Source organism: Pezoporus occidentalis, unplaced genomic scaffold, assembly GCF_034315485.1.
Source record: "Pezoporus occidentalis ecotype Australia unplaced genomic scaffold, CSIRO_AGI_Poc_V1 ctg187, whole genome shotgun sequence".
In the NCBI taxonomy this organism is placed as follows: Eukaryota; Metazoa; Chordata; class Aves; order Psittaciformes; family Psittacidae; genus Pezoporus; species Pezoporus occidentalis.
Window position 1 is genome coordinate 409,425 of NW_026913715.1, and position 27,226 is coordinate 436,650.

General features: G+C 48.1%; 1 protein-coding gene across 2 annotated transcripts in view; it reads right to left on the reverse strand.

Moving 5' to 3' along the window:
- RABL6 (RAB, member RAS oncogene family like 6) overlaps nucleotides 1–27,226 on the reverse strand; it is a 53,639-nt gene that overhangs the window by 13,516 nt on the left and 12,897 nt on the right. For both annotated transcript variants that reach the window (XM_062615960.1, XM_062615959.1), the window contains 8 exons: nucleotides 26,816–26,863; nucleotides 21,457–21,509; nucleotides 20,209–20,300; nucleotides 19,171–19,311; nucleotides 17,684–17,789; nucleotides 11,489–11,592; nucleotides 3,180–3,535; nucleotides 568–733 (listed from right to left, as the gene is read on the reverse strand). In XM_062615960.1, coding sequence (XP_062471944.1) covers nucleotides 568–733; nucleotides 3,180–3,535; nucleotides 11,489–11,592; nucleotides 17,684–17,789; nucleotides 19,171–19,311; nucleotides 20,209–20,300; nucleotides 21,457–21,509; nucleotides 26,816–26,863 — 1,066 coding nt within the window. The remainder of the gene's footprint in view (nucleotides 1–567; nucleotides 734–3,179; nucleotides 3,536–11,488; nucleotides 11,593–17,683; nucleotides 17,790–19,170; nucleotides 19,312–20,208; nucleotides 20,301–21,456; nucleotides 21,510–26,815; nucleotides 26,864–27,226) is intronic.

Genomic DNA, 27,226 nt, shown 5'->3' on the forward strand with positions numbered 1-27,226 from the left:
GGGAAGGCTCTCTCTAGGACTTTTCTGAAGGCTGTGGGCAAGCAGGGAGTGACACTCCCAAGGGAGCATGACCCTCTCTATCCTTCCTTCTAGAATCCCACTGTGTGCCCCCCAGGTGTCCTCTAACAAACACAAACCCCTTTATAAAGTCTCAGGAATGGCAGTACCAGGCCAGGAAGGAGCTTGGCCATGCACTGGGCCTCTGCACTGGGAAGTATTCATTAAGCAAAAGCATAATATCCTTGCACTGTGTTCCAGAAGGCAAATCCCTTCCTGACCCAGAACATCCCAGTGGTTTAACACTGAACATGAAAGCAAGACAGCAAACCCAGGAAGGTGATAACTAGCTCTTACTGCTGTTCCTCATTCCCAAGGAGCAGTGTGTGTCATGAAATGGGAGACAGGGAACTCTATGACTGACTACACCACAGCCAGAAAGGCTTTAGGGGCAGTTATTTGCTCTGCAACCCTTTCTGAACAGTTACAACAGGTTACCCCGGCCTGACTCCTCAGAGTGCACATCCGGGTACGTCCCTGTCTCAACCTCCCTCCTTCCCCTTTCCTTACCTTTCACTATCGACACGGTGTTTAGTCTGCGGTTTCCCTCTGTCCTTCTGTGGGGCTGGATCTTCTAGAAAGCTGTGGTCCAGGCTGTCATCAGGAACAAAGTCTTCCACGCTCTGTACCTTTGCAGGTGCTTCAGGGTGGGGAGGAGGAGTGGCAGCAGCAGGGTCTGCATTGGCAACAACACTTGTAAACCACACGGCTCACCACAAGCAAGACAAATTTGCTTTTTACAGATCTATCCTGTGCAGGGTGGCAGCAGCTATAGAGCAGGACCTTGGCTACACAGCAAGGGAAGAGGAAGGATGTGAACAGGATACTCAAACCAGTCTGATCTTGCAGGAAGGCACTCAAGAGACCACACATGGCCACTGTGGTTTCAAATGCACCTGGCTGACGCACGGGCCTCCGAAGGCTATCAGTGCAGCTGACTGCTCTGTAGGGAATGCTGCAACTGCCTATGCCACCAACAGGCTTGCATGGAACCCCAGCCTGGTTTGGGTTGGAAGGGACCATGAAGGTCATTCAGTTCCAACCCCTTCCATGGACAGAGACAACTTCTACTAGAGCAGGTTGCTCCAAGCCCCGTACAATGCAGCCTCTCACAGCAATGCTGTGTGCAGTGCTTCTGTGTGCTGCCCCTTCAGGATTCGGTTGCCTTTCCCAGACTGTTCAGTTCACCCACTTACCTCCTGCTTCTTCAACTGGAACCGTCACAATCAGAATCCTTTGCATGGTGTTTTTAAATGCAAACCAAAAACTGTGTAACCAAAAGCTCAAGAGCTACTGCAAACAGACATGCTTTAATATAGCTCATTTGTAGAGACACTTTTACTTATCTTCAAGGTATCAGGATAAAAACTCATGAAAGGAGCAGAACCAAGAAGCGTGAAGCCATGAACCTTTTCAGTTTGCAGTTTCTCCTGTCCATGCTGCACTTCACATCCAGCTCTGTTCCTTTGGGTGAAGCTGTGTATCTTTTTCTAGATTTTATTCTACTAGCATAGCTTTCAGATCACTTTTGCATATCAATAACACTATTACTAATGCCACAGAGCAGCGCTGGTGTGAGCTAAAACACAGCCAAAAGAATTATTCCTGCAACACTTCAAGGCAAAGCTTAAACAGCAGCTGCCATAAAAACCAAGTAGTACTTTGTGACAGTGATTGTTCAAGTGATTTCCCATTAGCTGCTCCCTGGGTATGCAGGGAGTTCTGCAGGGTATGTTTTGCAGAGGTGCAGACCCTTGGCACGCTACATAAACCCAATACCACTGACAGATCAGCTTTTCCTGCGTTTTGCAACCCTGCTAAAAAGCACCCTTGAGATAGCGGGGCTGCAGTCACCAGTCTAAAGCAATTCTTCAGCTAAGTGAGATTTTAAAAAAGCAGCAAACTCCAATGACTGCAATACTGGCAGGAGACACTTTTCTGATTTCTCTATACCAATATGAAAGGGGGTTTTATTGACAAGGGACTTGCTCCTGTATATTTCTGGGTAGGAAGAGCCATAACCTCTGGGTGCACTGTGTCGTATCTGCTAGCAGGTTCATGGCTGCAGACTGTTGTATGCAGATCTAAACCTGAGGATTTCAACATGTGAAGCTGCAAATCGTGTTCCAGCACCTCCTCCTTTCATGCTGTGGGTGTCTGGAGAGTGCTGTGAGCTCTAGGAATTGACAGTTTGAGAGGGAAGGTATTTCCAAAGGGGGATTCAAACCATGTCACGCTACTGATCTTTAGGCAGTTCCAGCTCTGCAGCTCCAGTTAGCTCTGCCAACAAAGTAAATGTGACAGGCAAATTGAAGTCTGGATCAGTAAAATTACAACCCCCCTCAATGCTTCTGCCCTGCAACTTCATCCAGCAGGGCTCAGGCTGAATACTGTGCTCCTCTGCTCCATTGTGTGTTGGCACTAAGGGAGAAGCCGAGGGGGGTGACCTCCTCCTCAGACCATCTCTAAAGGAGCAGATTCCCCTGGAGGAGAACTGCTGCAGAGCCTGCACTGACATGATCACTTCTGGCTGAATAACCTTTAAAACCAGTACTCTGCTGCTCTGCATTAACACACAGGAGCCCCTTTGGGTTGCCACACTTTTGTGAAGACTGAGCTACAAATAGCTCCTCTAACGCTATTCAAGAGATGGGCTTTGGCCAAGGGCCTGTAGGGACAGGCCAAGGGGGAATGGCTTTAACCTGCCAGAGGGGAGACTGAGATGAGCTCTTAGGCAGAAGCTCTTCCCTGTGAGGGTGCTGAGGCGCTGGCACAGGGTGCCCAGAGAAGCTGTGGCTGCCCCATCCCTGGCAGTGTTCAAGGCCAGGTTGGACACAGGGGCTTGGAGCAAGCTGCTCCAGTGGAAGGTGTCCCTGCCCGTGGCAGGGGTTGGAACTGGATGAGCTTTAAGGTCACTTCCAACACAAACCAGTCTGGGATCCTATGATATGATTCTATGATTAAAGAGGCTGGCAAGAAGCTGACAATTATTTTATTAGTGTCTTCTGCATGTTCAGTGCCTTCCTCCTGAAGCCACCCAGATGGCTGGACATAGTCCCCATCCAAGCACAGAAAAGCCCAGGGGTGACACCCTGGCTTAGACCCTGCATCCAGCAACCTACCTGGCTGGGGAGGAGAGGGGTCTGGCGCAGGAGACGTCCCAAACAGACGGGAAATGATGCTGCGCTTGGGTGGTGGGGCAGCAGCCGGAGGTGCTGGGGGGACTGCGGCGGCAGGAGGTGCATGTGGCTGCAGGGCCTCAGGCGCAGGCACTGGTGAAAAGGATGGGGGGGGTTCAGGAGAGATGGTGGAGCTTGTGGGAAGTGGCTGCGGCTGTGGGGTGCCCGGGCTGGAGCTGGCTGTTGATGTGGAGCTCGGAGGTACGATGGGTGACTGGGAGCCAGAGGAGGGGCTTTGCCCATTGGTTGTTAGTGGTGATGTGTGTCCTTGACTTCGGGCTTCCATCATTTCAAGGAAGCTGCAGGGAAGATAAATTGAGAACATAAGGAAGGGAGAAAACATGCTCAACAGAGCCCTCAGCATGATGCTGGGCTGCTTGAGCCATGTGCTGAGCTTGGAGGGTGTGGGTCTGCTGTCAGTGATGCTGCAACTCCCCAGGCCACAGTAAACCTGGTTCACTCACATGAGCTAAAGTCACTCCATTTGCATCAAGGTGTGGAGAATCCCAACCTGTGTTGTACTGCAGGATGAAACCTGTATTTGCAACGCTACTGGGAACTCCCTGGATAGACAGACTATAGCAACATGCCAGAGCTTGAAACACAACCTTAAACCAGTTCTTGGACATATGTCTCCAAGGGAGGTAGCGCTACAGTAATGGCACATTTTTAGACTGTGAAGAAGAGATGAGTGTTAAAGAAAACTCAAATGCTATAAAAACCTCTTCTTTCAGCCAAGAACGGGGTTGAGAGGAGAATCCTTGAACGTCAAAAGAAAAGAGCTATGCAGAGGGCTCACAGAGGACTGACTGCAATGATCCTTCTTGCATTTGCAGACACACAGGCTGACTCCCTGCATGCACTCCCACTCTGTGTGGGAGGCAGCAGAGCCAAGCAACAGAAGCTCTGAAGCCATTGTGGTCCTGGCTGGATTGCTGCCTAGAAGAGCATTAAAGCCTACACCAGCAGACAGGGTGAAATGCTCTATCCTTTCTGCAGCCTCCTCCTGCAGCCCTCTCGGAGAGAGGTCTTTTCATAAGCTGTATGCAAAGAAACACCAACAGAAAGACAGGCTCTTACCGTGAAGTGGTTTCGAAATGAGATCTGCCACATGCTGCACATCTGAGAGATGTAAAGAGGACACCCAAAGTGAAGCACCATGTATAAAAGGGGTCATGGTCTCACCCCTTATCTCATTAAGCCCAATGACCTGGTGCACAGAGGCTCTGGGTTCAACTGTTTCTGCAAGAGAGAGTCAGTCATGCTCCAGGCAAGGAGGATGTTAAAATAGAGGCTCCTCTCCCATATAGAATATGACCTTGAGCCAGACACCTTCACTGGAATGACTACAGAGCAGAAGCAAACAGCAGGGGCTAAAAGACTCTAACCCCCCTTGAGATATCATTTCCTATTTTAAGGAGCAACCTGATATACTTTTAAAGAACAAACTAATACACTTTGTGACCAGCAGTGTCTGGAGCCCTGGAGAACAACATCCCCAGGAAGCTGCTACTTGAGCTGGAAACCCAACAGTTCTCGACTAAGGAACTGGCTGAAGTAGATAAAGGGCAGCACTAAAAAGCAGTATTAGCCAGGAGAGAAATCCTTGGTAGAGTTCTTCAAGGACTGGCCTTGAAATGTACCTCAAGTGAAGCAGCAGAGACCAGGGAAATGCTCATGAAGATGGGAGGCAACATTAGCAAAGAGGAGAGCAGGGACAAGATATAGGAAGAACTGGATGATCCTGAATAAGAGAAATAGGAAGAAACTCAACAGTACAAAGGAAACTCGTCTGCTTAAGGGCGAGGAAACAAGGGTTCACTCCAGGTTCACAACATGAGAACGGCCAGGACTCTCCTCACTCACCACTCAAGACAGGACTAAAGGCTGTAATCACAGTGATGCCTGGGAGGAGCAGCAAGGAGGCCTGGCTGTCACACCACTGCCAAGGCACCTGCACCAGTGCCACGCTATGGTAGCCTCACTGATGCTTCCACCAGGACTGGGGCAAGGCGTACCTGCTCATCCCATGCAGCAGACTGGCTCTAAGAAAACAAGCTCCTGGCAGAGCTGAGATTAGAGCATCCATTCCAGCATCCTTCCTCCCAGGGAACGGGTAGCTGGGGTGAGCTGTGCAACAACACATTCCACTAAAATGATGCATGGATTTGTCATACACCAAAGAGAAAACAGAAAGGACTTTAATTCTGGCACTGAGCCATGTGGAGACTGCAACAGGTTTGTTTGGGAGGTGCACAATACGTCATCCACACCACCAGAATATAACTGTGTGTTTCCAATACATCTCTGCCATGGTGCTGCAGGGCCGAGCAGCTGCACACTGCTCGTCTCCTGAGGAAGGGTCACCACAGGCAGTTCAGCATCCCTCCAGGGAGAGCACACAGGGCGTCTGGGATGAGGGAAGGATAAGCCAAGTGTTCCTGCCACTCAGATGTTGTCCAAAAGGAATGCTCTTTGCCCACAGAATTGCTGTGGCCTGAAGAGCCATTCACCACACTCACCTGCAGAGTGTGTGGCTTGCAGCTCCATGCCAGAAGCACTGGGTGCTCAGTCTTGTCAACCCTCCCCTCTGGGCTCTGATCCTGGTGAGTCAAAGGCAGGAGGGCTGGATAGCTCTGCTTTGTGGCACTCATTCCTTCTCCTCCCAGGCCCTACTCAGGGTTAAAGACTCCTGCCTCCCAGCTGTGAAGACATGGGATTCCCTGCCAGTGCATCTGCATTCACCCCTGTTCCTGATTATAGCAGCAGCAACCCCAGCTGTAAGACCTGAAAGTTTGGTCACTGCTGCATCCAGCATCCAAGATGCTGATGCCAGGGCTGCTCATTCTCCTGGCTGAGCTGAGCTCCCCAGCTGTCTGTGTAAGCACCTAAGACACCAACACTACATGAAAACAGAACCAAACAGCCTCTGAGTCTGATCAGGACACTGGATCCCACCAACATGGCAACTGGGTGACTCGGGCAGGGGAAGACAATTGTCTGCTGAAGACTAAGGATCCTGTATGAAGTATACACAGAGTATGCATACAGTCATTTTAGGATACCAAATATGTAGCTCGAAGAGTACTTAAAGCTGGACCTAACAAAGCACAGGACATTCTTTACAATATCAGGGTACTTGAAGATTTACTGTACTCTGCATTACCAAAGCTGCCCATTTTGGAAACAACCTGCTTTGTTCTAGGCAAGCAGCCAGCTCCAGAGGGAAGGAGGCTGTGACTACCACCTGTTCCTCCTGCAGAAACACAGGAATTTTAAGAGATGGAGGGACAAAAATGCTCCGTAACTGTAGTATAAAGAGGTCAGCTAGTCTGGAGGTAACACACATGCAGGCTGCTTCTGCACCTGTGTGCCTGAGCCTTGCTCACCTACTTTATGTGAAGGGCACAAGAACAAGAGACAGCAAGTTATTTTTAGTAGGAAGATACAATGGTTATTTGGGACACCACAAGATGGGCTCCTACCCCAGCACAGCACCACAGAGAGCTGTGGCACGTGTGCTTTGTGTCACCTTCCCCATCTCCAGCCAGACACGTGGGCCAACCTGTGTGCTGTGTGCCATGACGCTGGGGAACTCAGAATGATGTGCTCCAGGTTTTACATGGGCTGCATCATCCAACTCTGCTGAGCTCATATTCAGATCTTCTGCCATGAAAGAGGTGAGTGGAAAAACAGCATCCATGAGTGCTGCCAGCAGCTCTCAGTAATTTTCAGGGTGGAGGTGTCTGAGCATCCTCCACACTCGGATAATACTACATAATGCATGAAAGCTTTCTCTGGCTTTACACACACTCTTCAGAGGCACACGCGGGGCTGTTTTGGGAACGCAGCAGACCGAACCTACCACGTGCCTGCTTTATCTCATATGCTGTACAATCTGGCCACTGCGTTCCTTATTTTAGCTTTTTTGTCATCCTTCACAAAAGGACTCAATCTTACCGTGAAACAGCTTCATGTACACACTTGGGGCAGTAGACTGGGTCCTATTACAAGCACAAGATGGGTGTCACATACTATGACCTGAGCACACTTGTTCCATTGGGATACAGACAGCAGATGTGCCACCCAAGTGCAAATGGGTTGTTTGTGCTTACCTACGTGGCCCCTTGTTACCCTTCAGTCGTTCCAGTTCAGACAGAGTAACAAGCCCATGTGCTCACACTGCCTGATGGAGCTCTCGCAAGAGGAAACTTTATGCAATATTAAAGATGAACATGCTCTGTGGGAGCAGAATCTCATCAGGGCCTGAGGTCAGTGCCACTCTGCTCCCAAAGCAAACACAACAGCCACACAAGGACTTGTCAGCCTCACAGCTCCTACCAGTGCTCATACTCATTTACCACTGAAGACGGGAGCAGCCTGAAGCATTTTGGCTCCTGGTTCTAACGTGCTGTGATTGATTTTTCCAGTGTCTTTCAGGTGGCAAGGAGGGCTTTGGGCTATTTCATTAACTGTGAAAATGAAGACTAATAGGCAGTGTGACATGACTTTAACTGAGGTTATTGAAGGTTATACATTGCCACATGTTTGGTTTGGGCTCATTAAAGGTACTGAACCTCATTGCCCCTAAGGCCAGGTCCCTAAATGTGAAATCAGTTGCCAAGTGGGGTTGAATCCTGGTGCCCAGGCCCTGCAGAGCACAGTTCCTCCCCAAGAGCTCCTCAGGTTTTCCACTTGACCCAAAATTGATGCAGCAGGACTTTCCCACGTGCACAACACACTGGACACACTCCGTGTTCTCCCACTCTCTAGCAATAGCAATGATGACAGGCTTAGTTACAATTAATAGTTAATGCTGCCACACACAAAAACATGACCTGGAGTACATCGAGTACACACTGGCTCCTGATCTGATGGCAACAGTGATTTACAGCAAGCAGACATGATAGAGGTGGGGCAGGGGGAAGGGAAACCAAAGTGGCTTTGCTTTCTTAACTGGCCATTCAGCCTTTAGCTGCTGTGATTCCACGTGTACTTCAACAGAGCTGAAGATACAAGAGAACAGCTCTAGCAGAAGGTTCTCCTGCCAGATAGTGCTGAGGTTACTCAGCACCATGGTCTTAGAATCCCAGACTGGTCTGGGTTGGAAGGGACCTTAAAGCTCAACCCTGTCTGTGGGCAGGGACACCTTCCACTAGAGCAGCTTGCTCCAAGCCCCTGTGTCCAACCTGGCTTTGAACACTGCCAGGGATGGGGCAGCCTCAGCTTCTCTGGGCACCGCCTCAGCACCCTCACAGGGAAGAACTTTCTCCTTCTTTCTGTCTTCCCAATATTACAATCTGTGCTCAATGCAGAAGAAACAAACAGCAAATAAACCCCCACTACCACCCAATGGCTGTGCAGTGAACAGAGCTGCCTAATGCAGAGAGTGTGTCACCCAAAAGAAGACTCTTCATTAGGAGAGCACAAATGCCTTTCTGTAGTCACTGGTCCATTATCCATACAACGAGAGGAAATGGCCTCCAGTTATACCAAGGGAGGATTAGATTGGGTATTAGGAGAAATGTCTTCACCAAGAGGGTTGTCAAGCACTGGAAAAGGCTGCCCAGGGACATGGTGGAGTCATCATTCCAGAAGAGACTGAATAAACATTCAGATGTGATACTCAGGGACATGGCTTAGAGGCGGCCTTGGCTGGTTTAACATTTGGACTCGATGATCTTAAAGGTCTTTTCTTTGCTGGACAGTAGCACTTGGCTATCCAGGGTGACCTGATGTTGCAGGTGACAGCCGTATGGAAAGCACGCAGAAGGACTTCCATCACATGGCAAACCTGGGACAGGTCTGCCTCTGCAGAAGTTGTAGCCTGGATCATGCTCAGATCATGTGAAGTTCATTCAGATGCTTTTCAGATGAAGTTCATCCCACATGCTTTGGATATAGTTTTACAAAGCCTGACTGACAGTTTTCTCAAGAGCTCTTAAACACATGGAGTAAACAATCTGAAAACTCATTCCTTATGTGAAGAAGTTCACTCCTGTGAAGAAGTTGGAGCTCACGCGTTACAAATCGCAGTCACAGAGGTTCACAGGAGACAACTTCCTGAAGCTTCTCAATACTAAGTGCGAAAGAAGATAGGATTTCTCACAAGGAATAACTTCAGTATTCCTTTTGACTAACATATTCATTTGGGGGCGGGGGGGAGTGGAGTTAATTCGAAGAGAGTTGATGACTTCACCCTTGAAATTAAATGTGTTTTGATATTAATAGAAGAGTGATACTAGAAAAAATGCAGCCAAACAGAAAAGCTCATGAAAACCATACATGAAACCTGCTTCTATTGCCCTCTGCAAATGTTTCCACCAGTAGCTGATTCCTGAAAAGACCACGAATATGCAGGAAGAGCTTCCACAGTTCCCCGAAAGCTGTTCCTCCATGTGCACCACGCAGTGAGGGAACAGACATGCTGGACATAAAAAAGTCTTCCCTGTGCCAGAAGATAAGCTGGGGACAACTACAGATGGAAAAAATGAGCACATGAAGTATAAATTCAGAGGAGAGTAAAAAAAAACAACAGCCTGAACCTGTTCTTATGAACCTCTTCGGTTCGTAAGAATTCAGGAACTCAAGAAAAGGCTGAAATGAGGTTTCACATTGAGTATGTAACATCTGAGGAACCACAGGGCAAGTACTAGAGCCAGAGGGGTGGCATGAGGAAAGGAGACTATACACAGAAAGAGCTGGAAGCATCTAAACGTGCCTTCTTAGAGAGGCAAAGCCCAGCCAGGGGCTGACTTACATCATCGATGAGGCAGCGTTGCATGCCACCTCGTGTCTTCTCTGGGATCCACATTTGGGAGTGCTGCTGTTGGTCCTCTGTACAGCCGCAGCAGGATGAGCGCTTGTTCTCTCTGTTCCCACTGATCCCAGTTTAGCATCAGTGTGACAGAGCAGAGACCAGACACGCACAGGGATGAATGAAGTAACAGAGATGTCCTGGCACTGTCACCTTGCCCTGCTCCACAGCCTGATTTTATGGCAGGAGAGCAGGAATTACCTTGGAGGAGGTGCTGCAGCAGCCTCCCTGCCTGCAGCCCTCAGTGCCTGCAGAAGACAGTTTTCTGCTGGATTCATGACCTGAAGTGGCACATGTAAGGGCCCAGCAAATGCTAAAGCTGGTCAAGGGTGAAAGGTAAGTAGTGAGACCTTGTGAATTTCTGCTAACTCCTGGTTCTTTTAAGTATTTTCCCATTGCTGATGCAGTATAAACTAGAAATCAATCTGACAGCACAGCCCACACAATCCAGTCCTTCGAGTAGGGACATCAAGAGAACTGCTGGAGGCAGGAGACTAACCAGTCCCTAAGGGAATGAATGAGGTGAACCCTCTGGAAATGGTACTGCTCTGTGGGAATATCTGGTATTTCAGTGCTCTCAAAGGAAAACAACTGACTACAGTTATAAAACCTGAAACTTGGTCTGAAAAATGCTTTGTGAAAATGGCTGTGCATGAATATTTCATAACCATCGACTCCCAACTTCCAAATAAAGCTGCCTGTAAAGGAGCTTTTTCCATTCATTCTGGGGTTGACTTCTCTGGCTTGCACATCACTGCAATAAAGACCTTGCAATGGGAATTCATGGAACACATCTGTCAACAACACGCAGATCTGAAGATTCCTGCTTGTGATGCTACAGATGTACTGGCTTTGCAGGGCTCAAAATGGCAAACATTCACCTCCAGCAGCAAACAGACTGGGTTTGAACAAACCCTAGGCAGCAGGAACTGGTCACTGTTTCAAACCAGAAATGCACAGAGGCGTCCAGAAGTATTCAAAGGGAACTAAAGACAATGATGTTGTTGCCATTACTTTCTGCTTATCCCAAGACACACAATACACTGGAATTCAATAGCCAGAAGAGGAAGAACCAAACTGTGTGCTAAGCAGTAGAGAGATGGAAAATATCCCCTTTCAGCCTCAGAGGCTGTAACACACTTATCCACAATCCCTTCTGCATGTGCTGCCTCCAGATGTGCTCAGCTCCACCTCCATTGCCCTCCCTAGATCATACGCCAGCAGGAACCAGACCCTTTCAACAGATCCCAATGTGCACACATGATGTCGGGCAAAGCCATTTCAAAGTAACATTTTACAAGACCCCCAACCACAAAAGCCCCTAAATGTCACCCACTGGACCCTTCAGCCTGGCCACATGCCATGGCTGGGGCTGCCCAACATTCAGGGGACACCTGGACCCCAACAAACCAGAGAAGATGGCTCAATGACATACAGTTCGTAGTTCTGATCTTCTGTCTCTTGCTGCACCGACAGCTCCTCCAGCGTTGCATCGATATCCAGCTGATTGGTCTCCAGCTGCCGCAGCAACGTCTCCCTCTGAAGAAAGGAAAACAAGCTGGGGCTGAGCAGGACAGGTCACTTGTAACAGATCCCTGCGCACTCTGAGGGCACAATGAGATCTCGTGTCACCACTCTACCCACAGCAATGCATTAAACAGGAACTTTGGTTCCTCTCATGGTGTTCAACACAGAAGCACAAAGGGAAGCAGAACCAGCAGCAAAAGTATCCAGAAAGTCTCTGTGGAAGAAAATACCTTGTTCCACGAGCTGCAGCCAACCATAAGTTAACAATGTGTGATGTTCAGACACCGCATTGCCAGTTGCATTTGGAGGACAGTTGTGTAACCCATTCCTTCTGAACTTTTCTTTTTCCCTGTGCTAAAGAGCAAGCAGGACCCAGCTGATGAAAACCTCACAGGAATTTTCGCTGTCAGGGTGGATGAGTGAGCACAACCTGCCAGCTCAGTAACATTTTAGAAGTCACTGCCCCTCTGCCTTCAGTTGCTGCCCCAGAGATGGGGACAGACACTTCAGTCCAATTCAGATGGCAGTCAAGTGAAAGGCTTCACTAATGAAAACCAGGGTGTCCTCATTCAGTCCTTACCTTCCCACATTTCACCGAACCCAAGCAAAAACCTTAGCTGAGGGGAAGTGCGGGCTCAAAAGGCTCAAAATCAATTGCAAATGGTCATGGGACGCTCTGAAAGCCTGGATGGCAACAGGAAGAGATCAATAACCCCTTTGCACCCTGCTGCATGAGCAGGGGCACGGCCAGACCCAGGGGCTCCCTGTGGTGCATCCAGCGCCCATGGCCCTGAGCTGTGCGGCTGGTGCAGCCTCGCTTTCTGCAGGAACAGGAACTGGACAAGCCACAGCTCCACTTCATGGTACAAATCCTGCCCCTTCCCATGGCTGCCCCACACTGGGCACTGCTGGCTCGCAGGGAGGCTCCGAGCAGGGGCACGCAGGGCAGCTCACACCCTGAATTCTGGAGTCACAAGTCCCAGTATTCAGCGCCTCGAAACACCAATCCTCCCTCTCCCATGGCCCACATGCTTGATGGCACAGAAAGCAGGGACAGTTTGTGCTGTCATGAGTCACAGCACTGCACAGCTACAGCAGGGGCTGCACCATGACCCCGATGGGAGCAAACAGAAGAGAACCCGCAGGTTTTCTCCAAACTACCAAAATTCTGCCTTTTATAACTACATCATCCTCAAGATACATTTAACCTTTCTATGAGAAATCCTTCTGAAGATGAGCGTCAATAACCACAGTGAATCTTTAATTCCATGTTTGACAACCCAAATGCTCACTGCAGAACGATCCTGTTGGGAGTAAAAAGCGCACAGGGGATCTACTACACAACTTACAGAATAACCCCCCTGTGGGAATACAAACATTTGTATAAAGCAGCGGTGTTCGGTCTCTATGTGCAGATACTATTGGCAATATAGAATTGCAGAGTGGTTTGGGTTGGAAGGGACCTTAAAGCTCACCCAGCTCCAACCCCTGCCACGGGCAGGGACACCTTCCACTAGAGCAGCTTGCTCCAAGCCCCTGTGTCCAACCTGGCCTTGAACACTGCCAGGGATGGGGCAGCCACAGCTTCTCTGGGCACCTTGTGCCAGCGCCTCAGCACCCTCACAGGGAAGAGCATCTGCCTAAGAGCTCATCTCAGTCTCCCCTCGGGCAGGTTAAAGCCTTGTCCTACCCCTACAATCCCAGACGAACAATCCCTCTCTGGCATCCTTCAGACACTGAAGCTTCTCTGAGGTCTCCAGTCAGCTTCTCTTACCGAGGTTGAACAGCCTGAGTTTTCTCAGCCTGCGTAACCTGTACTTTCCTAGACACAACAGCTTTGAAGCTATCAAGAAAGTGCACAAATTTAAAGAGCAAGTCACTCATCTGCCTTCTAAAAAGCACCACACAGCAGTGTCTGTGCAGCCAGGGCACAGCATGGAGCAGGCTGATTCTTAGCAAATTCTCCCATGGCTGAAATCAACAAGCAAGGCTTAAGTCATTTCTGTTTTGTGCTGTAAGACCAGGTGATCCATAGCAGTTCACAACCTTTAAAAATTCTCATTTACTGGAAGATGCAATCTTTCTTGAAATGTAAAAGCTTCTATCACCACTTAAGCTAATTTACTATTTCCAAGGCATTTAGATTCTTCATTTTTACCTTCGCCATTAGGTTAACAGCTTAGAGTGATCCACACTTCCTTTGCTGGGTCATTTTTACTTGCCATACTCATAAGCTCTATGCAGATGGAAGCCTGACTTGATTATCATGTATACAAAGAATTATGAAGTCATCAGTTAACTCAAGTTCCCTTTATTGTGGTAGACAGACAAGTACATCTCAGCAAAACATGCTGTATGCATTTAAACTTCCTCCACTAAACAAAGTGCTAATAAGGATCTTAGAATTCAAATTCTAGACTTTGGAATTTAAATTCTAGATGTTAGAATTCAAGATTGGAGAAATTAAGGATTCTTGATTTAATCCTTTCATGTACTCATTGTAAGCAGAAATGAGACAAAAAAGAGCAAGTTTTCTGCTTCTTTGTCCTTAGTTTCCTAGGAAGAGTGAGATAAATGTGAGCAAATCAGCTGACTAAACAGAGACAGAAGGACACTGCTCTCCAGTGCTGACCCTGGCACTCAGATAATGTCTATTATTAAACAAGTGGTTTCCTTTCCTCATACTTTGCCATTAAGACATATCCCAGAGTTGTATTTATGTCAGTTTTCACAGATGACAGTAAATGAAGAACTCAGATTGACTCAGGAGATGCTTTCATTGCAATGCACTTGTAAACCTTCATCACTAGTGATGGATTTTCAAGTCCACTTTAGTCCATTTAAAAAAATAAATTCTCTTCTACCAGGCTGGTATTCAAATATTAAAGAAACAGCTTATTTTTAGCAATGACCCAAAAGAAGGGAATAAATGATGTACCACAGCCTCGTGCATTGGCTGGATTCCACTTCCAAGTGCTTCAGGGAAAAGGCAGTGCCAGTTGTATGCAGGACTGTCTCCCAGCACAGCAGCCCAAGGCCTGGCTGACCTGATCCCGTTTGCACAGTATGTGGGCCACCAGCAACACCTACAGCTCAACTGTGTGCCCAGGTGTGACAAGCTTCCCCTCGCAAGGAACTGATGCCTAACTGTAGAGCCTGGGCTGTGGGAGGGAACGTGCTCTGTGCCGGGGTATGAATTTCAGCCACTGCTTTCTGCATGAAAGATGCATGAATGTAAGCTGAACACTGTAATGTGCAACTTCAAACCAACACACAGCACCAACCCCGCAAAAGGGTAGCCTGGAATCTCACACACAGTGAAACAACTCTTCCCCTTGGGAGCTGTGGGAGGGCAGGCCAAGGAACACAGAGAAACCTCAGTGGTTGACTGAGACTGATTAAATCATATGAGAACTGGTGTGGTTCAGCTTTCCTTAAGGGGAGACCTTAGAGCCGCTCCAGTGCCTAAAGGGGCTGCAGGAAAGCTGGAGAGGGGCTTGGGACAAGGGCCTGTAGGGACAGGACAAGAGGAATGGCTTTAACCTGCCAGAGGGGAGACTGAGATGAGCTCTTAGGCAGAAGCTCTTCCCTGTGAGGGTGCTGAGGCGCTGGCACAGGGTGCCCAGAGAAGCTGTGGCTGCCCCATCCCTGGCAGTGTTCAAGGCCAGGTTGGACACAGGGGCTTGGAGCAAGCTGCTCTAGTGGAAGATGTCCCTGCCCGTGGCAGGGGTTGGAACTGGATGAGCTTTAAGGTCCCTTCCAACACAAACCATTCCATGATTTTGTGTGCATTTAATACCCGACAGCATTCCTTTCCTTCAACCCTCTTTGTTCCAAAGTACCAGGAAATGACTCCTTTCTGGAGCCTGGTACTGGCAGGTCCCTCTGAAGGAATAAGTAGAACCTTTAGGAATGAAGCCTAGCTGCAATTTCCCTACAGATATGAACATGCTGAGGCGAGCAGCACTCCAAGGCAGGGCTTCCTGAGCAGCAAAACACCCTGAACCACCAAGCAGCAGCACGAAGCTCTCCAAACAAACCTGCGGCACAAGGGCAAGTGGCTCTGGAAAAGCACATTCCAGCTGAGGTCTGACATCAAGTAAAGCCCCAAAATCAGGATGAAGCAGCCCAAAGCCTCCCAGTTTGCAGTGTCACCTGCCTCAGCACAGAACGGCAAGGGCAGGGATCTCCTGCACACCAGAGGGAAGGGAAACAAACCATCCCCATGTTGAACCCGATGCTGTGATTTTATCAGACAGCACATAAAGCACCTGCCGGCAATCCTTGCATGAGCATAGAACTGCAGAAATTAGTTTTGGCATTGCTGGTTTAAAGGAAAAGCCAGGCAGCCATGATCTGATCACTCCCTCCTGGAGTAACAGGCACAGGACAGCTCAACTGCCACCTTCTGCGTTGAGGTTTGAAGAATGGAGCATACATTTACCAGCACTGTCTACATATGCCCGTCCAAATCTCCCCAAATTTTGGGAATTTTGGGAACTAAACTGTAATGAGAAGTCTTTTTAGGCTTGTTTCTGTTGTGCTGAATTATTTAATCACAGGATGTTGCAGGCTGTGGCACCTGCACCTTCTGGACTATGCCCAGTGGCACTCGAGCTCACTAAGGTGAAGAACTGGTTACCCCATTCCCTCTCCCTCTCCCAAGAAACCAACACTGGAATCTCCAATCAACTAAAGGTTATAGCAGATTTATTTTTCCTACTCCCCTAAAGACCAAGACTTGCCCAAGAAGTTCTGTGGCTTTCGGACAACTCCCTTACCTCAGTGTCCTAATTGCTTTCAGACTCAGATCAACTGATCATGTTGACTTCTACACAGCACACCGAAATGAAAGGTCCCTGAAAACTCACATCCTAAAGCTGCTTCCAAGCAAACCTGATACTACAAATGCTTTGGTATTTCCTGCTTATTCCGATGGCTACGGAAATCACTGCATATACTGACTCTGAACAGTACCATCATGAGCAGCTTTCAGAAACAACCCTGGCAGGAAGGCTGTGCTCATGCTTTGATCTTTTACCAACATCTAACTGAGAAAAATAGGAGAGATCTATAAAACTGACAAAAGTAACCTGGGAACTAATTATTCTGCATGATTTCCACAAGACATCCCTTTACCATAGGAGCCAAATTATAAAACCAAACATGTAGCCAACACCACGCTGGTAGGCTTCCATCTACCGCACTGAGCAGCAAGTTGGGTTTGAATCTCAGATCTCTACAACATTCTCCTCTAACATTTATTGTTCAACTTCTTCTACTGGGTTTTTATACATTCAGTTTTCTTACCCTGGTGCTTTCTGCCCTGCAGCCTGAGGACACGGTGACATTCACTAACAGATGCCACCTTCCTCTGACCCAGCATTCCAGTGGGGATTATTTGTATAAAAATACACAGAGATTCCACTTTCTGGTGAAAGATAATCAAGATCAACTGCCTGCTTTTTGCATCCAAGAGAAAACAAAGATACGTCATTATACACATCCCAAAAAGCATATTCTGTTGATTCCAAAAGACCCCTCTGTGGTCACCCCAAAGATCCTCTTCTAAAGCACCACAACTGAGAATCCCACCCTTCCATGCCCACTCAGCCAGGCCACTCCTTTCCACTCAGTCAGGCCAAACAGCCTCAGTTAGGAAGGGAAGATGCAAGCTGGATCTGTGCCCAGGTAGCCGGCAGATCAGTCATAGGTAGGGCAAAGCTCTTCAGCAGCTGTCCCTAAACCGTTCAGTTCATGATCAAACTCATCCAAGTTTTAACTGAGCAGAACTTAAATACAAAGTTTAACAAACTTGGCAGCTCCACCACCTGAAGCAATTCTCTTGCCAGTGTTATCACCTCGGAGCCTTTCTCCAGAGGTGAGCATTTGTGAACCCAGCAGAGTGCTCTCACAAGCAGGGACATATTTAAGTCACAGGCATCAACATACTGACGTAATTTTGTTGTAACAACACTTACAAAACTAAAAATCAACTCAGGATCCCTTAACAGCAAATGAAACCCCAAATTCCCACCTTAGAGAAAGAGAGAATGAAATCCGACCCAACCACTCGGCACATCAAGTATGCCCTCAGTCTTACCTGCAGCTGCAAGAAGGGGATGTTGAAGAACTTGTGCAGGTACTTGAGGCCGAAGCTGTTCTTCATGGAAGACTCAGCATAGCGAAAATATGAGGAGCCAGGAGGCCTGTCTCAACAAGAGAGGTAGAGAGAAGAAAACTGTAGAGGACAGGAACTGCAGACATACAGAAGAAGCTCCTCCTCAATTACATAGAATCCCAGACTGGTTTGAGTTGAAGGAACCTTAAAGTTCATCCAGTTCCAATCCCCTAACATGGGCAGGGACTCCTTCCACTAGAGCAGCTTGCTCCAAGCCCCTGTGTCCAACCTGGCCTTGAACACTGCCAGGGATGGGGCAGCCACAGCTTCTCTGGGCACCCTGTGCCAGCGCCTCAGCACCCTCACAGGGAAGAGCTTCTGCCTAAGAGCTCATCTCAGTCTCCCCTCGGGCAGGTTAAAGCCATTTCCCTTGGCCTGGCCCTACAGGCCCTTGTCCAAAGCCCCTCTCCAGCTTTCCTGCAGCCCCTCTAGGCACTGGAGCTGCTCTAAGGTCTCCCCTTCAGGAGCCTTCTCTTCTCCAGGCTGCCCCAGCCCAGCTCTCTCAGCCTGGCTCCAGAGCAGAGCTACTCCAGCCCATACCATGAGCAATCCTCATTTACAAGCCAAGCCCTCAATCTCCAATGTAGGCTAGGAGGCCATTCTGAGAAAATTCACACTTCTTTCCTGCTGAAGGGTGCTGCTGTGTCGCAGTGTCATGTGGCTGCCAGAGAAAGAAATACCATGTCAGGACACTGGGCCACTGGTTTACTAGACTCAGGGTTTCCCACTGTACAAGCTGTTCATTTCCCAGAGAAGGTTTTGCAAACAGACCTACATAAGTCACATATAGAGATGAACTTGTAAAGAAATAACAGCACTATAGGTCAAGCTATGCCTGTGTGCCTGACATAGGGATAAACAAGTGAGAGACAAGGAAAATGAAAAAATAAAAAAAGCCTTAAAAACATAAATCCACAGGAAAAAAAGTACAATCTATTGGCTCCTGACCAACACACAGTATTTGACACTAAATAACAAAGCACCTAGCATCTCTGCCTGGCTGGCCAAGCAGGTATAGGACTTGGCTGTGCCCAGTAATGTTCTGTGGGGATGCTCTCAGAAGAGGCGCAAGGAAGACGGTTGCACTTGTTGGCTCTCTTGTAGCAGAATTATTTGGAATAGAGCAAAGTTGTTCTACAGGGGAAGGATTCTTTTACAAGAGAAAGATTATGCAGAAAAAAATGACTCCCTGGGAAAAGCACCTCTGAAAGGTGCTGCTTCCAGGAACATAGCTAAAACTGCCCAGGAGAGATCAAAGAGCCCATCATGTAGACTGAACCTGCTGCATGAGACACTCAGAGCTATGACAGCACAAAAACTTGGCACAGGTCAGAGGATGCAGTGATGTGGCTCTACCAGCAACATGGACATTGATGATGCTGGTGCCTGGTGGCCATGGAGCCTCTCACCTGTGCAAGTTGTCGATGAGGTCCCGCACATCGCCAGGCAGGATGACCCGGTGCTCCCCCATGTCTCGGTAATTCCCAAGCACACACACTGGAACGTGGGTCGGCACTTTAGGAAGCTCCCTCAGAATATAATTGAATGTCCTTCACCATAGGAGAGAGGAAAGGCAGGTGAGTGGGAAGCATCATTCTCTGAGCAATTTCATGCATCAATCACAGGGGAAAAACCCAAATAGACTATTCTTTCCAAAAGTCCTCCTAAGCCTGTGGCTCCTTTGCTCCCCCCCAGAGACACACATGAACTGTAAACACGTTTCGTCATTCTTTCTCTGTTTATTTGGTTTATCATTCTATCTCCAGAAACAACCTGACAAGTTCAATAATCCACTTCCACCAGCACCCTCCCACCTCCTACAGCAGCACTGCCCTCAGACCTACAAAGCAGTGTGGGTCAGCAGCTGCAAAAGACACCTTCCCTCCAGCTGCTCCCTCCAGGAGGCTCACTGACCCATACCACACCTGAGAAACACAGGCTTAAATATACAGCAGGAACTCTCACCACCTCCTCTTTCCACTTGGGCTTCCATATGTCCCTCACCCTCCTCAGCAGATGTGCAATGCACACAGTTCATTATTCCCGTGCAGTAATGCAGCCCAGGGCCTCTGAATCATCCTCACTGATATCAGGCTTCCTGGGAATTTCTCACAAGCATTCCCCTTCCCATTGTGCTCTGCAGAGCAGGGATGTGACATGCCCAGTGCACTCTGAGCCTTCCATAGCCCTGATTATCCAGCCTCAGAGAGCAACACCACAAACTGCAGACCACGGGAGGCCACTTGTATAAAACAAGCCCAGGAGAGGAGTATACTAAACAACATGTCAGAAGATAAAGCTATTATTTTAAGGGATACAAGCTTGCTTCAACTCATTAGGTTGGTTATCAGCTCCAGAGCCCGTATGGGAATCACAAAGACTAGAAGTCATTTGTTTTCACTAAACAAGTGAGAATCCCTTGGCACATGCCACTGAATGTGCCTTACCACTGCTTGGTGATGTCAAACATCATCACTACACCATTGCAGTTTTTATAGACATCCAGGAACTCTGCATCCAGAGCCATTTCTGACTCTGCCTGAAGAAAAAACAAAGACAAAGAAGCAGTAAATAACCTGGTTCACGCTTACACACACAGTTACTGTGCTCAACAGGCAAACTTTCTGAAGTGACAGTCACTATATCCGTGGATTTCACATTACCATCATTTAAGCAAGATACCTCATGCTTCACAGCTTCCATTGCCCACAAGAACAGGATCTGAAACACTCCCCAGTCACTGAAAAAAAAACATGTCTGACAGCAACCGCTACTGAACTGGTAAGATCATGGAATCCCAGCCTGGTTTTGTTGAAAGGGACCTTAAGCTCCTCCAGTTCCAGACCCCTAACATGGGCAGGGACTCCTTCCACTAGAGCAGCTTGCTCCAAGCCCCTGTGTCCAATCTGGCCTTGAGCACTGCCAGGGATGGGGCAGCCACAGCTTCTCTGGGCACCCTGTGCAGCACCTCAGCACCCTCACAGGGAAGAGCTTCTGCCTAAGAGCTCAGCTCAGTCTCCCCTCAGGCAGGTTAAAGCCATTCCCCTTGGCCTGTCCCTACAGGCCCTTGTCCCAAGCCCCTCTCCAGCTTTCCTGCAGCCACTTCAGGCACTGGAACTGCTCTCAGGTCTCCCCTTCAGGAGCCTTCTCTTCTCCAGGCTGACCCAGCCCAGCTCTCTCAGCCTGGCTCCAGAGCAGAGCTGCTCCAGCCCTTGGAGCATCCTTGTGGCCCTTTTCCGGAAGTGCTCAAGCAGGTAGGAAGCTGCTGTTACCACAAAGTGCAACACTTCTATTGCCCCTTCCTCCTCTATTTCAGTGCTAAAAGGTAATTGTGAGCCCAGTTTTAAGGAGCTGCCACAGAACAAGGCATCAAGTGACTTCGTCAGGTCTCACAAGAAGTTTGTTACAAAAGGACTTCCTGCCACTGACCATGTGCACACAGGTACAAAGCTACCGATTAAAGCTCTGGGGCACAGTCATTCCTACAGGACAGAATGGCAAACAGCAGGAATGTTGTGGTGAGGGCAAGAACAAGGATGAAATGCAGAGGCAAAAGCATGATGAGCATCAGGGAACACAGCGCTCCTCATCCACTCGGCAGGCTGGCCTTAGAGGAGGAACAAATATAGAACTTACTCTCCATGGACCACAAGAGGCCTTCTGCCAAGCGCAGACATGCATTCAGGGTCACTCACCTCCTGAGGGTCATTCTCCAGTTTCAAACCATCGCCTCGTTTTTTGCACTTTCCTTAAAGAGAATTGTAGGAAAAAAAGAAAAAGAAAGAAGCAGCATTACACTGGGCAGGGACCTCCGGGAGGGGTCCAGGCAGGACCACAGAACTTGGAACACAGCCTTAAAGCAGATCTAACTTCTACTACAAGCATGGGAAATGAGGCGGGCTGGGATAGGCATGCCTGGCTGAAGAATCCCAGCTAGACTAATTCAAAGATGAATAGGAGGAAAGTCTGGGGTAGCTTAAACCATGCTCTTTACAGCATGGAGCCACAAGGACTGAACACGGTTTGGGGCACTCCCTGGCCACAAAGAAAGCTGCTTTGTTGCACTTCTTGTTGCATTAATGTGGAAGCAGCAAAAGGTCGTGGGGCTGTTCAGACTGAACTGCACAACAACATGCAGAGTCTTCCCCAGAGACACTGCTGTGCCATGTCACTGGCCTGACGAACACTGGCTTGCAGGTGAAGGGGATCTCAGAGCCCATCAGGTGCTCTGGGCTGACTCGTGACCAAAAAGAACAAAGGGGTGGCAGGAGACAATGAGAATTTTAACAAAAGCCAGAAGACAGACAGAGCTTATACAGGGGAAATCCAGCAAAATCAACTGTGGCAAGGGGGCTGTGGAGAAGTAGAGGAGAGCCAGGCTGCATGTGCATGAAAGGCCAGAGGGTTGGGGCTGGTCATCACCTCTGCCAGGTTAAAGCCATTCCCCTTGGCCTGTCCCTACAGGCCCTTGTCCCAAGCCCCTCTCCAGCTTTCCTGCAGCCCCTTCAGGCACTGGAGCTGCTCTAAGGTCTCCCCTTCAGGAGCCTTCTCTTCTCCAGGCTGACCAAGCCCAGCTCTCTCAGCCTGGCTCCAGAGCAGAGCTGCTCCAGCCCTCGCAGCATCTTTACCTAGAGATCAGATCTGGAGTTATGTTTCACAGGTACCAAACATCTTCCAGATGTTACTGACAGCAATTAAAAACTGCACCCCTGAATTAACTCCATTCTGTATTTTCCTGTCCTGTAATGACGAGTTAACTGAATTATAATGGCAGACACTTGGAATTCCTTCTCATAACTTCCAGAAATACCCTGTGTCACTGACAACAGGACGTGTTGGCAGCTCCAATGCTCCTGCAAAAACCCTTCCCACTGACTCTTGAGAAGACTGCAACACAGGGGACCAAAATACCTCCCGCCAACTACCCAACCTGCTGATTGCCATGGGGTGGCTGCTGTAAACCTCCTGGTTCTGCCAGACCCTGCAAGTGAAATAAAATGCTTCATTCTTTTTGCACAGAGGTCAAGCAGAACAGTTATGGAACAGAGTTATTCATGGAAGTTTAAATGCTGGAGGGTACAGCAGGAGATACCAGGCCTTTTCCTGACAGTGTGTCTGGTGGGTACTCCTGGGCATTCACATTACTGTTGGCATCTGAAAGTAGCAAATACGTTAATCCTGATCCTTCCCCTCACATGCAGCGTTTTCCTGGAGGATCCACATATGGGCTCGGACTTCTCCCAGCACAACTGAAGGTGTGGGATTGCAAGGATGCCTTTTCCCACTTCAAATAAATTCATTTCAAGTCAGTGGTATTTGTGTGGCTTCTCCAAATACCAAGACATCAGCACAGTGACCACTAAATGTCACTTGGCATGACCTGAATTTCTAGGTGTGTAAACAGAAGCCCAAGCAACTACAGATATTCCTCACTGTCCTGCCATCCTGAGCACTAAGGTCTCTTTCTAACCCAGACACAGTGACAACCAGTGCTTAGAGACTGAACACACGCCCCTCCCTGCTTATGGCTTTATATGTGTATCAACAGGAAGGAGTAATATTCTTTCTTACATGCTGCTCAGCACTGCTGTAAAGGGGGTCATCTAGAAAGCAGTATCAGGGTTGAAAAGCGCATGTGTGTACGTATTTATGCTCTGTGTCTATTTTTGGAGCCAAAACTGCAGAATGAGCTACATAAAGTCAAGATGTATGCATTTTCACAAAGATGCAATTCAGCCTGTGCAAATTCATTGTTATATGAACACGGTCTCCTCTTTAAGGTCACACTGATGTGTGTCCAAAAGCCTCAGTGAGAAAGCTAGGGGCTTCATGCTGCCATTGCTCAGCTTCTCTACCTAGAACGATGACTGCAACTTATTTACAGGCATGACAGCAACATTGAAACCAGCCAACCTCACAGCACTGCCCCACAGTCTACAGACCAGTCCTCACTGAGCATCAGATGACTCGGTTTGTGGCCAGTCCCTGACAGCCTCTGCACCTCTGTGTCCCACCGGTTCTGGTGTGGGATAGAGGGATTCAGTCCAACTTGCCAACAAATGCTGTCCACAGCATGAGGGAGATGCCTCTGCTCACCATTCACCAAACCAGGTCTTGAACGTTTGCATCCCCAGAATTATCTAACTCAGGGCATCTGAACAGAACAGAAATACTGATTCTGATCTTTCCTCCTTCTTGCATCTCACCTCTGGGAGGGAGAAGGGGCAGGGACAGGAGCTTCCAAGGAGGAAAACAGTTAATGCTATTTTGGGAGCAATAGAAAATAAATAATTATTTGATCCCTTTAGCTGGTGTATAGGAAAAGATAAGGAACCAAACTAGCACAGGTTACAAGATGGGGTCAGAACTGTTCCTGAATCACCTGCATTCAAGCAGCTCCTCTGCATTCAGGATCTGTTACAGCTTTAGGACCTGCAGTAGTTACACAACGTGCTGCAAAGCCAGACAGATGAGTCAGGCTGTGACTTTTGCTGAGATCTCCTTCCTGTGTTCTGTTAGTTTCAAGGGCAGCAAAGGAGTTGGTATTTACAACACACTGCACAAAACTCAATACAATCCGTAGCTGGGGGCCACCTCGACTTGTTAAGATTTTAACAAATGGCATCATTACCCAAATGAGCCCAGCTCTGTGAGCAGGCCCGAGGAGGACACAACAGGAGGCACGGAAGTCTGCAGGGAAGCCTGTGCTCCAGCGAGTCTGCACATCAAACCAGCAGAAACCCCACAGAGCCAAGGCAAAGGCAAGAGGAGCAGCAGAGCAGCTGCCATCCCCCTCCTCCGCCGCCCCGACCAACCTCACAGCTTTATCAGATCTCCCCACACTTCCAAAGGAACACCTATGCCCTAAACACCACTGACTGAGATACCAGCCAGGCAGCACCACCAGAGCCGCCTGCTGCCTTCCTAAGGCAGCCTGGAGGGAAATCCCAGCCAACTGCAGAGCTGACAGGGACAGGGGGCACGTGCTGCACATCCATATCCAACTGCAACCCAAACACGCACAGCAAGTCTTTCAGGATGCAACTTCTTGTTTCCCAGATCTCCAGTGCAGGTTCACACGCTCAGGAATGGCAACACGGCAGAGGAAAGGCCAAAGCTGCTTTACAAGACTGAAGTTGAGAACTGCAGTTTACGGGTACGTGTGTTAGACAGTCTGGCTGTATCCCCACACCAGCCTTTCAATACCTTTTCAATCTTAATCCAAATAGAGGACTCCCATTTTTCTCTAACAAGAACAATTTGCCCCAAATGAAGGAACACTGGCAACAAAAATGTAGCCTAGCAAACAGCACATGCCGAAATGCATGTTCAGAGCACGCAGTTACAAATCCAGCCTGATAAATGCAGCGTTCTGCCTAACTCTAAATATGCACATTAGCCAGGATCTGGTAGGCAAGGAAGAAAAGGATCAAGTCTTGTTAGCACTGTGCTGCACCAACACTCGGTATTTCGACACTAAGAGTCTACAGTTTAATTAGTGCTGCTCTCACCAAAAGCATCACGCAGGAGGAATTTTTGTCCTAAGCACACAGAAAGAAGAACAAAGATGTCATGAGATAACACTCAGATGCAGGTTACATATAAGCAAGCTCTTACTGCTTAATTGGCATCTTTTCCTAAAGTAGTACTTACCAAGGATCCCCAGTGCTATGGCAACAGGAAAGGATTTGATTTTGTTACGTGAGGATGATCTGAGTTTTTACACTGCACTGACTGAGTACATTTGATCACATAAAAAAACCCCGTATCTGTGGTGCCTAAGAGGGATCTTAACAGAATGAGGCTTATTTCAAAAGAACATGAAGTGGTAAGATGAGAATCTCTTGAGGTTTCTCACACATGCTCCACTGTCAGCAACTAAAGCAGCACCAGAAGAACCGATATTAACATCTGCGCATATCAAATCCAATCATTTTGCCAAAAAAAAGCCAAGTGTCTAGTTGAGAAGATGAGTACTCAGAGAAGCCATTCACAGAAGTCAGTGCTGGAACACATGGTTCCCAAATTCACTGGCTGTCTATTCATCCCAAAGTTGCAAGGCAGTGAGAAAACAGATGTTTTGCTCAGATCTGAAAGTGCCACCAGCTCAGGCTGCAGGAAAGGCAGCAGCAGCCAAACCAGGAGTTCAGGTTTCAATGACTGCTCAACAGGTTTGACTGGCAGAAACTCCCCAATGAGGAGCACAACCTGCACAGCAGGAGATGCTCCCTCGTGAAGCTGCCTTCCTGACCATACTCAAACCAGAAACCTGGCTGGTACAAAAGGACCCTTAAAAGCCACAAATCTGCATTTGAGGCCACAGAATGAGTTGGTTGGGCTCAATCTGCAGCCCAACCTCTTCTAGGCACAGATGCCACTGAATCCAGGCTCGCACTGCATCCACATTGCATCTTCGCATGTGGTTTTGAGGGTTTTAGTTTTATAAACTAGAACTTTATATTCTGACAAAACCTGAAAACTAATGAAGAATGTATTTCTACATCACAATGCTCTCCTTGGCTGAGCATTTAGAAAAGGGTTTGGATTACATATACTGCATTTTCTGTCCTAAATGAAAGTAATTGGCTTCTCTTTTATCCATCCCTCCTGCATACATTATTCACTGCAGATAACATTTTACCAACTTAACAAGAGCATTCCTATACAAGAACAGCTTGACAGCACTTTCATAAACAGAACCAGGAACTCAGTAGCTCTCTAAATATATAAAACTATAAAGGAGACAAGATGAAGTTTCTAATAAAGCTCAGTGAACACACTAAGCAGCAGCCTATTTCATGGAGCACATGAACCGACTGCTTCTGAACACTGGGTGTGATCTGAAGTTCAAGTCCCAAATAATAGACTCTAGCACAGAAGACTCCTCACTCCTTTCCATGCTTTTTCAGGAAGTAGCACCCACACTTGGAAAACATCAGTACAAACATTTTTCTCTAGTGGAGGTAAGCAGCTATTCCTGAATTCCATGTGAGGTTTCAATTAAAACTGTGAAAGACCAATGAATCCCCATGAGAAAGGAAGCGAGAATCTTACCTTTGTCAACGACATCCCAGACTTCAACCTTAACAATGTCGTCAGTGGCTGAAAGCACAAGAACACACATGTTAGGAGGGGTTTCAGTTAATGACCATACTCAGCGCTCATCAGAGCCTCCGGAAGAGCCAACACCAGCAGAGCAGCAGATGAGTGGAAACCAAAAGGATTTCTGGAGTTGGAAGGAAATCAAAACACAAGGCTGAAGGCCCATTCTCTACACCAAACCATGCCAGCCAAAGGACTTCAGGACTTGGTCACACAAATGCCAGCCACATTTCCTCCATGGTTTATGTCAGATTTGAAACATGTTATAAATACTTTGTTTAGATTCTTTTCATACAGAGAGGTTGCCATATGCTTTCAAAACAGATATAAATGTAAGTTGAAGCATAAGGCCTGGTCTGTAAA